This window comes from Bos grunniens, chromosome 13 (genome assembly GCF_055505025.1).
Source record: "Bos grunniens cultivar Pamir isolate PY7600 chromosome 13, Bosgru_T2T1.0, whole genome shotgun sequence".
Taxonomy (NCBI): Eukaryota; Metazoa; Chordata; class Mammalia; order Artiodactyla; family Bovidae; genus Bos; species Bos grunniens.
Genome location: NC_141177.1, coordinates 64,725,523 through 64,741,218, shown reverse-complemented (window position 1 = coordinate 64,741,218; position 15,696 = coordinate 64,725,523). Strand labels below are relative to the sequence as shown.

The 15,696-nt window shown below is 37.7% G+C and overlaps 1 protein-coding gene across 50 annotated transcripts in view; it reads left to right on the top strand.

Moving 5' to 3' along the window:
- PARD3 (par-3 family cell polarity regulator) overlaps positions 1-15,696 on the top strand; it is a 579,141-nt gene that overhangs the window by 348,033 nt on the left and 215,412 nt on the right. For all 50 annotated transcript variants that reach the window (XM_086334618.1, XM_086334607.1, XM_086334597.1 and 47 more), the window contains 3 exons: positions 5,573-5,761; positions 7,101-7,271; positions 15,260-15,410. In XM_086334618.1, the coding sequence (XP_086190744.1) occupies positions 5,573-5,761; positions 7,101-7,271; positions 15,260-15,410 (511 nt within the window). The remainder of the gene's footprint in view (positions 1-5,572; positions 5,762-7,100; positions 7,272-15,259; positions 15,411-15,696) is intronic.

Below are 15,696 nucleotides of genomic sequence, written 5' to 3'. Positions count from 1 at the left end.
TACTCAAAAATTGCTAAGACAGTAGATCTTAAATGTTCTCACCACAAAAAAATGTAGTTTTGTGAGGTGATGGAGGTGTGTTAGCTAAACGATGGTGTTGATGGTTTTGCAATATCTAAATGTACCAAATGAACACTTTGTACGTCCTAGACTCACACAGTGTTATATGTCAAATATATCTCAAAAAGCTGGGGAAAAAACAGCCCAAAGTCAGACAAAGCACATAGTGAGCCTAATGGGGGGTTGAATTATGGGTTGGTACTTCTTCATTCAAAGCCTTTTATAAATTCTTTGGGATAAACTGTTCATCAAACATTTCTGATCATCACACATTTCTGATCCTCAAACATGGGCTCTCCTGGCTAACACTGATGGAAGAATACAAAACTCTCTAGTTTGAGTTTTTGTTGAAGATTTCTACTATCACACATTAATCACATGTTAACCTAATCACATGTTAACCTAATCATATGTTAACCTAATCATATGTTAACGTAATCACAATAGTTTGGCTTTGACCATCAAATGTTGCTATTATCACCAAGAATTTTATAAAATATGTGCTATTTCTAGTGCTTTAAGTACTCAAGCTTAAAGCTATGATTCAGTGAAATACTTTTCAATTCAAATGATTCAAACTTACTTTAAAACAATCTTATTCCAAGATTGGGATAGAATAATATTTTCATGATCTTACAAAAATAGTAATGATTTTGTATAATTAATCTGTATCCATGTTTAGGGGATTCATTTGAAATTCCCTACTTTTACTAAAGTAAGTTAAAGTTTTCCTAATGTTTGGTGTATTTTCCCTTGGGAAATTTAGTTATTTTTTATTGTCGTCCTTTAATGGTAGAGTGATAAAAATTATCTTTAAAATTTATTCTATTTTTTTTTTTTTGCTATTGAGCTCATGTCATTTTAAAGATTATATTGGTAGTAATGTTTGTTTTAAAAATAAGGACTGTTTTAGATATAGCAATACTATTCTGGATTAATTGCTATGTGTAATTTTTATCCTAAAACATCATTCTTTCAGAAAAGTTTCGAGAATAGTCTGAGGAGCTCCAGTATATTTGTCTTTTTGTTAATATTTAACCACATTTGATATGTAATTTTCTTCCATTCTTCCCTCTCCCTCCCTCTAATATCTCCATCTTTCCTTTCCACTGTATAATTTTTTTCAGAGTTGAGATAAATTGTAGACATAATTCCCCTTCACCTGTAAACCTTTCAGTGTGTGTATCCTAAAGAATGACATTTTGCATGTAACCAGGTTATAGTCATCAAAGCCATGAAGCCAACATCGACTTACCAGTGTTGGATTACCTGCTGTCTCAGTTAGTGGCCCTCTTGGTGTGCAGACGTGAACAAACGAATGAATACACATGCATCGCATTCTGGTCCAGTTTCCACTGTACAGTCAGCCTGGCGTCTCGTTGTCATGTCTCTTTAGTCCTTCTTAATCCAGAGCGTTTCTTCAGTTTATCTTTGGTTTTCATTTTTGAAGAGCAAATTACTTTGAGAATGTCCCTCAATTTGGGTTTGTGGGGTTTCTTTGAGAAATGATTTTTCTGGCTTCACATTACAGATTAACAATGGTACAAAACCTTTTTTTTTTCCCCTCCTCAGTATTTGTAGCATCAAGCAAAACATTAAAAATTTTTTAAATATTATTTATTTTAGATCTACTGTTTGAATCAGAAAAGAGCACATAAAACCAGATGTGACATTTTAACTTTGCTAATAAGAGTAATTAACCTTAAAATATCAGCACAAATATCATGCATAAACATTCATCTTGCATATGGGATAAAATAAAATCTATAGCTTAAACTGTAGGGTTATTCCTTTATGCCTAAAATATAAACACAGTACCATCTCTTGGACTTCCCTGGTGGCTCAGACAGTAAAGCGTCTGTCTACAATGCGGGAGACCTGGGTTCGATCCCTGGGTTGGGAAGATCCCCTGGAGAAGGAAATGGCGATCCTCTCCAGTACTATTGCCTGGAAAATCCCATGGACAGAGGAGCCTGGTAGGCTACAGTCCATGGGGTCGCAAAGAGTCGGACACGACTGAGCGACTTCACTTTCCTTTCCTACCATCTCTTACTTTAAAAAATCCTGCTCTTGATTAAAACTGTAAATGGTTATTATTATTTGTCTGCTACACTTGCATATTATTTAAACTCTAGATGTTGAGTTAGTGTATTCTGTCTTTAACTTGTATGAAAACTCAAGTTAGGCATGAGAATATGATGCCGTACTTATTTTGTAAGATCCATCATAAAATTTTCAGCCCTGTCTTGCCCATCCTAGCGCTAATCCCTGCCCAATGACCATGTTTTGGCCACATAATATAATCAACTTCTACTTTTTGCTACCAAGTTTGCAGATTAACTGCAGGCTCAGAGTGGCCTGTGGGCCACCTGTGTCCCCTCGGCTATTGGGACTGTTGTTTGGGGCAGAAAGGAAAACTAGGCTTTAGTGCAGATCACTTGTGGCTATTTTTCTGTCTCGCTGCACATACGTGTGCATCTTTTCTGCCATCCTGAGGATTATTGGGAAAATAAATAGCCTTCATACTGCCTATGCATTAAGTTTTCTGTTTCTAATATGCTTAGCAAAAATGCTCTTTTTTTTTTTTTTTTTTTCTGGGCATTAGAAGGCAAAAATGCCTATAGAGTAATGGCTAAGGGAAAACATGCCAGATTGTATTGACAGAAAAAAAAATCACGTGTGCATATGAGGGACATGATGTATATTTGAGTGACATTCATGTCCAAATGGCTTAAGGGGCAAATTAAAGGGAAACAAAGTATTTATTGTGTTTCTTTACAAAAAATCTTGACTCAAGAAACAGTTGATACAGTACAGAATCTGGATGGAGTAACAGTTGAAGATGATAGAAAATTAGCTTCTCCTTGTATCAGAATGAAGAGATCCCCATACTAGTAAGATTTTTGGAAAAATTCTCTGTAAAGTAGACTTTGAAATAGTTTTTGAAGAGCAAATTTTTTAAAAACATTTTGCTGCTGGAGAATTAAGTTGTAAAAACTGGTGTTAATTTCACTCATGTCAGGAGTGAAATGGATTAATAATACAATATCAAATGAAAAGTACAGTCTCTCACTTAAATGTTTTAATGACAATAATGATTTAAGACTCGATAAGAAAGCTGAGAAAGAGTGTTACTCCCATCCTGCAGTTTTCATAAGAAATGAAACTTTTCCATGGAGAATACAGTCTCCTTTAAAACAGGTTCGGAGCAGGGCAACATGTCAGGAAATGATTTGAACTTCATTAAAATTTCTGTTCACGTATTCAGTCAGCTCCTTATCTTGATTTTTCGAGTAGAAGAAAAATGAAAATTTTAAGTCTTAGTAGAACATTATGGAAATGTCAATGTAAGTAAACATTAAAAAATCAAACTGAAGCTACAAATCAGTAAGTGACAATTAAGAACCTTCCAGATTTGGGGCAAATAAATGTACTGAATGATCAGACTTAAAAGTGCCCTTGTAAGGGACTGTCTTTGGTTTCTGTGTCTTTTCAAATGCAGTTTTCCCAGGAATATAAGTACTGGTTCTGATTCACAAAGTGAATTTTATCTTTCAGTTTCCTCTGAATTTAAACTAGAAGGGCTGTATTGTGTTCTGAAACTATTTTGTATTTCAAACATCAGAAACATTTTATATTGAGGTAGCTATGTTCATTCATGCAAGGTTTTTATTTATGCTCTCCAATTGTTTTGAACCATATGGATGAAAATAAAATTTATAGAGCAAAACAAATATATAAAGATACTTTTGCATAGTAACTAAGATGTCAGTATTTTAATAGAATATTTAATGTTTATTTTTCCCCAATCCATTGATTTTTATTTGAGCTATAATTATTCTCTTGGAATATTTTAAATGTAAGAAGGCTTTTATAATGCACAGGTATAGGATTTATTTTGATTTGGGTACTTTTTATAGTTAACATACTATCCCTCTGTATGTTTTCAAGTTCTTTTAAAAATATTCTTTAGTATATAATTTTCATATTTTTAACATATTAGAGTTTTTTTTTTTAAACATACCTTGTCCTGATAACTTTGAGGCTATCTTTTCAGATGGCACAGTGAGTGTTAGCATTGAATATTAGTAAGTTAGAAACAACAAATAAATCACATTATTGTGGATTTGGATAATGTACCTCTTGTATTATGATAATCTAAAAAAAGACTCTTACTGATAAACTCTGTATGTCCAAAAATTATTTCATCTGATTGAGATATCTCAGATTGCACGTTAACTTCCCAAAGGCCTTTTAACAATTATTTTATATTATTATGTTAATTTTGATAATTATTAGAAAATTTTTAAAAATTTGTTGAGGTGCAAAGAAAAAAGCTGAAGTCTGCCCACAGTTCCATTGCTCTGCAGTAGGCTTACACATGTGTAACTGAACAGTTTCTTAAAAGTGCAATCTTCTAAGCATGCCTTATAATCCAGCCTCATTAAGTACCATTAGATGTTTAACCATTCTTCAAGCGTATTTTGATAATCTCAGTCTGAATGACTAGGTGGATGCAGGAAAAATATTCCGAAAGTCCGAAAAGAGAAGGAGGAAAACTTTGTAAGCTTAGATGAGGCATTTAGTTGTGATTCAAAGAACTTGTGCCACATGTCTAGATGGCCAGCGTACAGTTGGGAACACTACCAAGGTCCTCTTCCAGTGTCCAAATACTTCTATGTCATCACACTGCCTTTCATCAGGTATACCTGAGACATTCACTTGCTCCTTGCTTTTAGGGAGGAGCTGGGCAAAGTTTGTGCATCTCAAATGTGTTGGGTTCTGCAGCAATCTTCTTATGCATTTGATGTCTACTATTACAAAATCAAGATTGGCATATACAACTCTTAATTAAATAATATTGCTTGAATAATATCCACCAGCTGCAGTATGTATCATACAGTACTGTGGAAAAAAATTTTGTTCTAAAGTTGTTTATCTCTACTTTGTCTCACAAATGTTGAAGGTTAAAACTCTCTAGCAACTCTCTGAAAATGAACCCCTTTTTCTGCTGACTTTGTATTATCAGGATTTGTTGTTTGAGAATAAGATAATACACCCTTAATGAACATTAAGCTATTAATAACATTGAAAATTTCTAGTGAAAAACAAAGGGACAAATGAATTATATTTATTTTGATTTCCTGCTGTTTCTGTTTTTCTCCTGTGGTTTAGAATATATAAACAGATGAAAACCCCCCACAAAAAAGAAAAACAAACCAAAACTCTAGGAGCCTACATGTCTTTAGTCCTTCTGATACATTTTTTCTCCTATATTTCTCAGAATCTGGTTTAGGTTTGTTTCAGTATTGAAACAAGAGTCACATAAAAATATTAGCAGCTGGCTCCAGGAATCATCTGGAGGGGATGCAGTATGTGCTGTTATCATGGATCCTGTTGTGGAACTTCCATGGAAATACTGTGCCTGTTATGATTAAAGAACTGCTCATTAGCAGTCCTTCAAAATAACAGAAACATTGGAATATAACTGTGCGATTTTGTTTCCTGTTAGAAAGCAGAAGATGAGGATACTGTTCTCACACCTGATGGCACCCGGGAATTTCTGACGTTTGAAGTTCCGCTGAATGATTCAGGATCTGCTGGTCTTGGCGTCAGTGTCAAAGGTAACCGGTCGAAAGAGAACCACGCAGATTTGGGAATCTTCGTCAAGTCCATTATTAATGGAGGAGCAGCATCGAAAGTAAGCCAATGTCAGTCTTATCAAGCGTGTGCGCACTCACAAAAATGTTTAATTTATAGCCCTATTCCTTGGAAACATTTAAGTGGTTGGGGTGAAATCATTCCTCTTCCCTATGTATGTTCATTTCTGTGGCCTGTGAAGTAAACCGACAAAAAACAGATTAATAGGAGAAAAAGTTTACAAATTTTACTGATGGTAAAATTTCCAATTTTATGTGTATGGGGACTCCCCAGGAAGAAGTGAAAACCTAGGGAAGCAGTTAGATTTAGAAGCTTGTATACCATTTTAGCAAATGGTGATAAGTTGTAGAGTAGGGATTAGACGAAGAAAGACGGTTTGGGCTTCCAGGGGCAGTCAGTTGTGGGATGGTAAACCTCTGAAGGGAACCCACGGAAGAAAAGTCTCCTTTTATAAGGTTTGTTTCTGAAGACTCATCTCAGTAAGTCTCTGTCTCTGGTGTGAGGGTTGTTCTCCACTTCCAGGTTAGAGAGAAGAGAACTGGCACCTTCACAAGGAGGACCTTCTCCCCTGGGTTCAGCCAGAGGCACGGAGGACAGAGCCCTCTCTCTGTGTCTGACATTTCTCACTTGCCTTCCGCTGAGAATAATCCCTATGCCAAAGTGGTGTGTTTTGGGATGGCATATTTCTGATCCCCTGTAACACTTAAATGTTTTCTGGCTTTTTGCCTAATAACCCAAACAGGATCAAACAACTGCTGAAATCTCAGTGATGTTCCATTTGGGGATGCAAGTCTTATCTTCAGCTCCTCATTTTTGATCTCTGAGTTCACAGCCCAGGTTCATGCTAGTGAAATGAAGATTATCTTTGCAGACTTAGCTCAGGTTCTGGCACAGACCTGCCTGACAGGAAAGGTTAATCCCTCCCTCTTCTTTCCCCTCCCCTCTCGTGGGTCACTTCTGTTTCCCAGAGGAGAGAAAATGTCCTGGCTGTCTGTTGAGGGGGTGCTGCTCTTCTCTGCAATTGTCTAATAGCCTGGAGCTTTTGCACGTCTTGGGTTGTAAATAACCTCTCTGGGTGTCTGTGGAAGCAGGAAAGTAATCACTTTGTGTCCTTTGAATTAGTATGCTATTTTGGTAAACAGATTATGATAATGACTTGATTTACAAATGTATAAATGATTGAAGTAGACACAGGCTGCAAGGGCTGCTTACACATTATTATGCTAGTGTTCAATTGGGCATAATCCATTAGTATTAAAGCCCCCCCCCCTTTTTTTTTTTTTGCTTTGTTTTCATTTTATTTTTCTAACGAAGGGGAAAGCAGCTTCTTTTATCACAAACTATTTAATGGCACTTATTTTTACCTGCTTCCTTCCCAGGATGGGAGGCTTCGGGTGAATGATCAACTGATAGCAGTGAATGGAGAATCCCTGTTGGGCAAGACAAACCAGGATGCCATGGAAACCCTCCGGAGGTCCATGTCCACTGAAGGGAACAAGCGAGGAATGATCCAGCTCATTGTGGCGAGGAGAATAAGCAAATGCACTGAGGTAAAGATGAGAAAGACAAAAGGCATCTGAAATGGCCCTAGTACCAAGTTCTCTCCTAACATTGGACGAAGGATTACAGGTCCCTGGGCTTTACCGCAGAAGATTCTCAGTTATCTCTGGTGGCTAGAGTTTATTTCATTGTCATTAGATTGTGATTTATTTTCTTAATTCTGTGCTCAAAATATTCCTGAGCATGCAGTAATATTTCTGTTGCCACCTCAAGAGTTAATGCCGGGATCTGGAAGGCACCTTTGTTTAGCTGGGTGCCACACATTCCTGCTCAGAGTCCCGTTTCTTTTCTGTTCATCGGTGTTGAACCAGGAGGGAGAAACACCGAAGCAGCGATTGCTTATCTAGACTGGGTGCCTCTTGCAAAGTCCCTCAAGGGGGAGAGCCCGTTTCTCTTGTGACGTGGTCAGAAGTGGAATCCTCCCTTCCCACACCTGGCCTGCTTCGTCCTTTACTGTAGGGCTGGGCATTTTCCTCTGGAGAACCTGCTGTTCAGTGATATCTGCTGCATGAAACCATGGTGGGTTCTGCACCTGTGCTGTGTCTAACCAGCTGTGAGTGGGAAGGTTTTCTTTCTCGAAGAACGTGAGCTTTTGTTTTCCCAGATAGCAAAAACATACCAAGTAGAAACATACTACTTACGTTTCAATAGCAGAGCATTTGAAAATTTAAAGGGAATTAAATATAGATTTGTTAATGAATATTAGAACCTGAAAAAAAAAAAAAACGATTTTTTTAAGACATTTTATAAAGTATGTGCCATCTATAGGAAAGAGGTGGGACCTGCTTGCTGAAAGTATTGTTTGTTGTTTTTCTCTATGTTCAACTCCCCATACTTTTAAATCAACTAAGAGAAAATGTTTAGCAAATCACACAAACTGGAAAGTATACCTAACCTGCTTAGGTGTTTTTCTTAATTTTAAAATCTGTGTTTAATATATAAAGAAAACTTTTCAGGTCATGATGATGGCTCATCCAATTGGTTAATACAACTGGATTTTGCAACATACCTTTGAGCTCAGGGGGTAGTTAGTGGAGAGGTGACCAATTTTTGAAAAATTATTGACCATAGACTTACTTTTACATTTTTATTTTCCAAATGAAGAATGACTTAATGTTAATTAACAAGTTAATTTCCATGACAGCAAGAGAAGAGTGTCACCTTAACTAGAAACTTCATAGTGAAAAACTGTGAAAGTAAAACATTTGCATTCTTAAATATAAATTCTAGTCCCTCAGACTAGGCTACTGGATTGATTTTCTTGAATGGTTATTTTTATTGGTTTCCAAATCATTCACTGATATTTTAAACGTTAAGTCCTGTAAAGAGCTATCTCCACAGTTAGTTCACAAGACACATTGTTCTTTATTAGGTCTTTTTAAAAAATGGAAGAATTTGATTTTCCCTAAGACTGTATTCATTAGACTGATGCTCATTGAGAAAATGTGTTAGATCCTGGGGGATAGCAGTGAATAAAAACACTGGGGGACTTCCCTGGTGGCCCAGTGACTGAGCCGCCAATCTCCCAGTGCAGGGGCTCTGGGTTCGATTCCTGGTCAGGGAACTAGATCCCACATGCTGCAACTAAGACCCAGTGCAAATAAAAAACAAACAAAAAGAACTGGTGGGGGTTCCATCCCTGGATGTTCTCCTGGACAGTATATCATATTGTTGTCGCCTTCTCAACGTTTTCCTTCAGAGAAAAGCATTGAAACATTATATGGGCACTTAGACTGTGAGAAACACACCCAAGGTCAGCATCCTGAATCTTGACGTGCTTTCATCTGGTTCAGGGGATTCCCTTTTGTTCCCCAAACAAACCTGTACTAGCCTGAAAATATTTTGATAAAGGCACTGATTTGATCCCCTGTCTCCCTATAAGAAGCATGGAATTGAAATCCCACTGCAATATCTTTTTGTCTCATTCACTTCTGCATATGAATTTATGTGAATGAAAATGATATAAGTAAGGGAACAGCGGCAGTAGGCAGTAATAGACTTTAATATTCAATATTCTTTATGGTATCACTTTCATACATTGCTGGTTATTACTATTTCTTAGGATAGAGTAAGCTTATAAAGCAATTAGATAAAAAAAAAATCTTATCACGAGTGCTGTGTTCTCTTTGTAATACCAGTGAAAAGCCTTTTGTACTGACAGGATTTAACTAAAGAATTATATGAAGACAGAAGAGCTCATTTCAGCTTCCCATAAGTCTTAAGACATGATTTTGCTGCTGTTGTACTTATATTATATATTACCTTTGGAGAAACATCTCCCTGAATTACTGAGAGGGTATGTGTAAATTATGTTACCGTAAATATTGATGTAACCAGAGCATGTCTTGTCCTGCATGAACCTCAAGCCAGAATAATGTGCTAAGTTCCCTCCTTCTGGGTCTATCCATCAGCTGTGTAGTCCGGCCTTGGACAGTATCACAGAACTTTATTTCACTGACTCATCTTTAAATCAAGGGTTTGCATACTTAATTTCAAGCTAGAGAAGATGAAAATTTGCAAAAGGCTCATCTTTTGTGCTTTGTCACATCTTTCCTTGCCCTCTCTTATATGTGTTAAGTGCTGTGTGCTATCTCAATATGTTTTCTTTAAAAATTAGCAACTCTGCGGAATTCCCTGGGAGTCCTGTGATTAAGATTCGGGGCTTCCAAAGCAGGCGGTGCAGGTTTGATCCCTGGTTGGGGAACTAAGACCCCACATTCTGTGTGGTATGGCCAAAGATAAAAAAAAAAAAAAATTGGCAACTCGTTGCACTAGGTACATCTTCCCTTGCACGTCTCTGTTCTTTGTTTCCATACAGCACATTCGAGACGTTTTCTAGAAGATGTTTCTCAGTCTCTTCCTCTTGACTTCTCAGGAGTCTGTGAACACTGCCTCGTTCTTGAATCCTTTCCTGTCAATTCTCTCCATTTTTCTCCTACTTCAGTCTGGCCCTTCTGTCTCCTCTAAGGTTGCTCTCTTCTGCCTATTCCTTTATTGGTTAGTATTCTTCAGGGCATTTCCTAGGCTGTGTCTTCTGCACACGCTCCCTGGGAGACCTTTGTTCCCTGGTGTTCGGGTACTGTGTTCGTTGTGATGAATCCTGTGATCATGTTACCATCTCAGGGACCTATTCTAGTTCCAGACCCCCCTCTTCAGTGGAGACGTGTACTGGTGTGTCTCTGAGGCACCTCTACTTTTTCTTCTTAGAGTTCCTCCTCGAGGTCTTCATCTGCCTTTGTCCTTCCCCGAAGAAATAGCTCCACTGTTTCTGCAATTGAAGCTGGGAATCTGGGGTGACCCTGACCTCTCAGATGCCTTTCTTGTCTCTGTCACCTCCTCCTCTGGAATCTCTCCTCCCTACTCTCCTCCATCCCCTGCAGCTGCCCAGTCACCTGGCAGGGCTCTGTGCTGCAGCTCCCTGAAGGATCTTCCCCTCAACCCGTTTTGTTTACACTGCAGTAAAGCCTGTCTTCCCACAAAGCAAGCTGATCCTGTTCTATATATCAAAAACTGTAAAATACTTTGGGATGAATTGAACAATGCAGGTAGTCTCTGTACTCATAATTCTATAAAACATTGCTGAAGAATTAAGTTAGATCGAAATTAGTGGAGTGATACATGATTAGCAGATTCAGTATCATTGAAGTATCAGTTCTCTCAAATTGGCCTATAGATATAATAAGCTCTTGTTAATCATCGCAGCAGGCATTTTCATAGCAATGAATAAGGTGATATCAGTTGGGATTATTAATTTTTTATACTGTTACTAATATTATTATTAACATTATTTAATTTATATGAAAATATAGAACTGGGAAAACTAGGATGAAAATATCATTGGTTGCTTTTGAGCAAGTTGGGATTGAGTGGGAAATAATAGGGAGGAATTTAATAAGGAAATGGGAATGCCCTTTATCCAAAGAGAGGTGTATGTTACATGGATTTATCAATTTGTCAAAACTCACTGAACTGACCAAGGACTACTTTAAAATGAATTCTGTCTCTCAGTTTAATCCTCTTAGAATTAGAAAGCTATATTAGAATAGAAAGGAGCCTAAGGTATCATTTATGATTCTCTTTATGTGTGAAGAAATAAACACAGGGAGGTCAAATGATGTGCTTAATGCCGGCAAGTAATTTAAGAAATTGAGAAGCGAGGTGTCCATCCCTCTTAGGCACATGAGAGGGTCTGATGGCATGTGTGTTGTTTGGGCAGTTGATACTTTGGCTGTGTTGGGAAGTGTGGACAGTAACCCTGAGTCAGGTAGGCCATCTGTTCTGCGTCTGCCGCGTCCAGGCTTACTTTACACTCTGGTCCTTGCTCTCAACCACATGGAATGAAGGTCATTAGCAATGGTTCTTCATAAAAGCAGAACCCGGAACTGTGCCCTGAAACTCTGGTCACTCTTTTCCAAAGTTAAACCCCGTCTTTTTATCCATTGTTTTGTGTTAACTTGTCCTTTGGATATTAGCATTGAGTTGTCCAAGAAGTTCGTTTGGGTTTTTCCTTTAAGTGGTATGGAAAACCTGAACAAACTTTTTGACCAAACCAGTACTTTCTACAGTGTGTGATTTTTCATCTCAATCAACTTTGTTTTACTTCCGGTGTTGTGCTGTGTCCTTCCACATGGCCTATATGTATGATATCTCTAAACCATTTTAAGGAAACTCTGAGTCATTCACTCAGAAATGAATTTATTCATCCAATTATTCACCCAGTGCCTGCTCTGTGCCAGGAATTGGGGATAAAATAGAATAAGCTTATAAAGACTGAAATATCAGATAATGAGATCGTGCCAATTACTAACTCGGACCCAGTTTTAGGCTTGCTGAAGGGGATTAGGGCAGTATCTGTGCCAGCTTTTCACTGTTTATAGTTGAGATGGTGGGATACATTCTCTTTATGGGAAAGACATGATTTGATCTGCTAATGCACACTTACAACAACATGAGATTTTACAAAGCCCTATAGATATTGTATTCGTTTTTAAAAAGAAACCAATCTTTCACCTTTTCCCAGGAAGAGTAGGCCAAGTGTATAATATAAAGCATATTCATTGGACAGTATCCAGCTTTTTGTTATTAAATAGCACTTATTATTTCCTGATTATAAAAGCCACATATCTTTTTAAGAGAATGCTATATTTCCATCGTTTTTAGGTATGGAGTAATTCCCAATGTTTATGCCTTCGTAAATGAAGTTCTGATAAATATTGATTGGCATGAATCTTTGTTATTCACTTAGCTTCTTACTTTGTGAGGCTAGCAACTGGAAATGAAATAAATGGACTGGTCAAAGAGTGTAGGATATTTCTTGGCCCATGGCGTGCACTTGCACATTCTTTTGGGAAAAGACTGTATCACTTCATGCTGATCCCCAGTATAGGTTATCTTGTTGCAGCCTAGAGCTGAATTCTCTTAAATGGGTGAAAAGGCGTTCCTATTTTCCTAGCACTGGAGTTGATGGGGTCCCAAACTTCTGCTCCTACTTGGGACTGAATTCTGTTGCATGGAAGAACATTTTTTTTGCAGCTGAAAAGACAAAGTGAAAATTGCAGTCCTTTTATTTTGGTGTCCTCTTCAAATTAAGCTTAATTTGATAAGGTTTTCATATAAGGAGAATATATGGTCTGCCTGGGAGCAAACCATATTGCAGGAAGGCCACCCACTCTTCTAGGACCACCTTACTTGGAGTGGCCACTCCCACCTCCGATGTGATACACTCTTCTTTCTTAAACTCTTTGCTTGCAACAACAAAAAGAATCATCAAAAGATTTAAAACAAAACTCTGTACTCCAATCGTTTTTTTTTTTTTTTTTTTAAGAAATTAAAAGGCATTGTATCTTCTGTTAAATATTTATGTAGGAGGCCATTGATGTCTTCATTTAAATCTGTCTTTTGAGATGCAAATTAGACACAGTTAGGGAGGTGGGGAGGTGCAGATGCTTTCCCAGGAAAGTGCTCAAGTATGACTTTCCTAATGAACAGGCATCTTATTGTTTTTCTCTGGAAAGCCTGCGTGTACAATTCTTTAAATGGAATTTTTATTTGACTTTATAAAATTCTGAAATAGCCTCTCGGGATATTTAGGGGTTTCGCGTAAAGATGCTTTATAAAGAGTTTATCATCTAAAAAATTGCAGTTATGTAGTTCAATTAAATGTATTTGTTAAGCAAACTCAAGGATGTGTTGTCTGTCTTATGATGAAATAAATTATTGTGTAGGATGCAGGTTTTGCATGTTGAGACTTGTATAGTGAGTCTCTTTAATATTATGCTCATTAAAAGTACTCATGCATGTCTATTTTTAAAGATATCAGGTATTTGCTGTGTTTATTTTTGTTTTTGCCTCCCCAGAGTCCCCTGGAATTATGGCATCATGTCCTTTCAGAAAATATTCTTTTATTTTTTTATATCCGAGACCTTGAGTATTTAATTTTCTTTTCAGTAAAGCTGTCGGTTGTAATCTGCAATTAAAAAAAAAAAACTAATAAAACAAATCCTCATTTCACAATTTAAACCTTATTGAGTCTAATTCACCAGCACTGCACGTTTATTATTCTCCTGCAGTTTGACGTGCCTCCAGTTGTAATTGTGTTGACCCTTCAATGCATTAAATCTCCCCAGTGCTTATCAAACTGGGCGAGATAAGTCTACAATTTGGAACTTCATTAAATATCTCATTTATATTAAACAGATGATAGCTTCTAACAGAAATAAGAATTTGTTCCAATGGAGAAGCCACGGTTGTGGTTTCCTCTGTGTTTGGAACGTGCACTGTTCGCTTTGCTGTGCTGGAGCCCCTGCCTCCACGCCGCCCCCACTACCTAAGTCCTCCCTGCCTCTGGCTGTAGGCCTTTGCCAAAGCATCAGGTGTGGTTAACCTTGGAGCCCCCGTTGGGAGGATTTGTATTTATATGTTCTGTTCCCTATTGTTTCATGGCCTTACTAGCATAGATTTCTCTTTCCTATTATTTTTATGAAATTCATAACTTATAAGGCACAACTGTTATGCCACTCACTGTTTTAATTCTCAGTGATGGGAATCAACCTATATTCTCCACTTATCTAGCAGATTGTATGTTTGTGAAATAGGCATCTATGCCTGCTTCTTTAGAATACTTAATCTTTACTTCTGTATTGTCAATATCCTATATAGTTTTTTTTTTTTTTTTTTTTTTGGTTTTTAAGTCTTTATTGAATTTGTGACAGTATTACTTCTGTTTTATGTTTTGGCTTTTTTTGGCCATGAGGCACGTGGGATCTTAGTTCCCCAACCAGGGATTGAACCCACACCTCCTGCATTGGAAGGCAAAATCTTAACCACTGGGCCACCAGGAAGGTCCCTATCCTATATGGTTTATTTTCTCTCATACTTAGGATTACAATGAGAGAATAGAATTTGTTTCTAATTTCAGCAGAAAAAACGGAGGCTCAGGGTGTTGTTGAAGACACCTGAGCTAACAAGTGGCCTTTAGGTCTTAGAGTGTAGGTGGTCATTCTCCCCTGCACACACACCATGGTGTGCTAATGGTTAGCTGTATTTACACACTCTAAACGTAAAAAGCAGAGTTAAATTTCAGCTTCCATTTTGGTAATGATAAAGCATGTGTTGCACAGAGCAGCATGTCATAAAAAGTTCTGAATTAAACCATAACTTAAATTGACTTCAACAGATACTTAACCATCAAACTGAAAAAATAAGCAACAAGATAAGTTTGGAAAAAAGCCCTTAATATACATATTTTTCCTCCAGTGCTTGAAATCTGACAGAACTTCATGGGAGGCACAGTGTAAAGTGGCACAGAAAGTTGGTCATTAGGCAGAGCTGTCATCACAAATTATTTTGGTACAGGGTGAAAAGTTCTAGTTCATTTGGTACTCAGTTGGATGCAGGCCTTGGGCAAGTTGTTATAATTCCCCCACGCTGCTCCTGGGCCTCCACTTCTGATTTTGCCTTTCTCCATCTTTCTCTGCAGCTGAAGTCACCTGGGAGCCCCTCTGGACCCGAGCTGCCCATTGAAACAGTGTTGGATGATAGAGAACGAAGGATTTCCCACTCCCTCTACAGCGGGCTCGAGGGTCTTGATGAATCACCCACAAGAAACGCTGCGCTCAGTAGGATAATGGGTGAGTCAGGTACAACCCTGTTGGTCCCATCTTATGTTTATGCTTTTACTGGTTCACAGAGAGGTTATTAATGTAATATTAATGTAAAGGAGTCCCATGTTTTCAAGAGGAAAAGGAGCAGGTTCGTTATAATTATTCAGGAAGTGTTAATGCCAAGAGAGGCAATCGATACATTGATTTTGTTAAGTGAGGTTTAGATCCTATAACACGTGGGAAAGGAGAAAAAGAAGGGGATCACACAGAAGTGCTTTCCAGTGATCAAGATATTCTTAGTGTGTCTGAGATG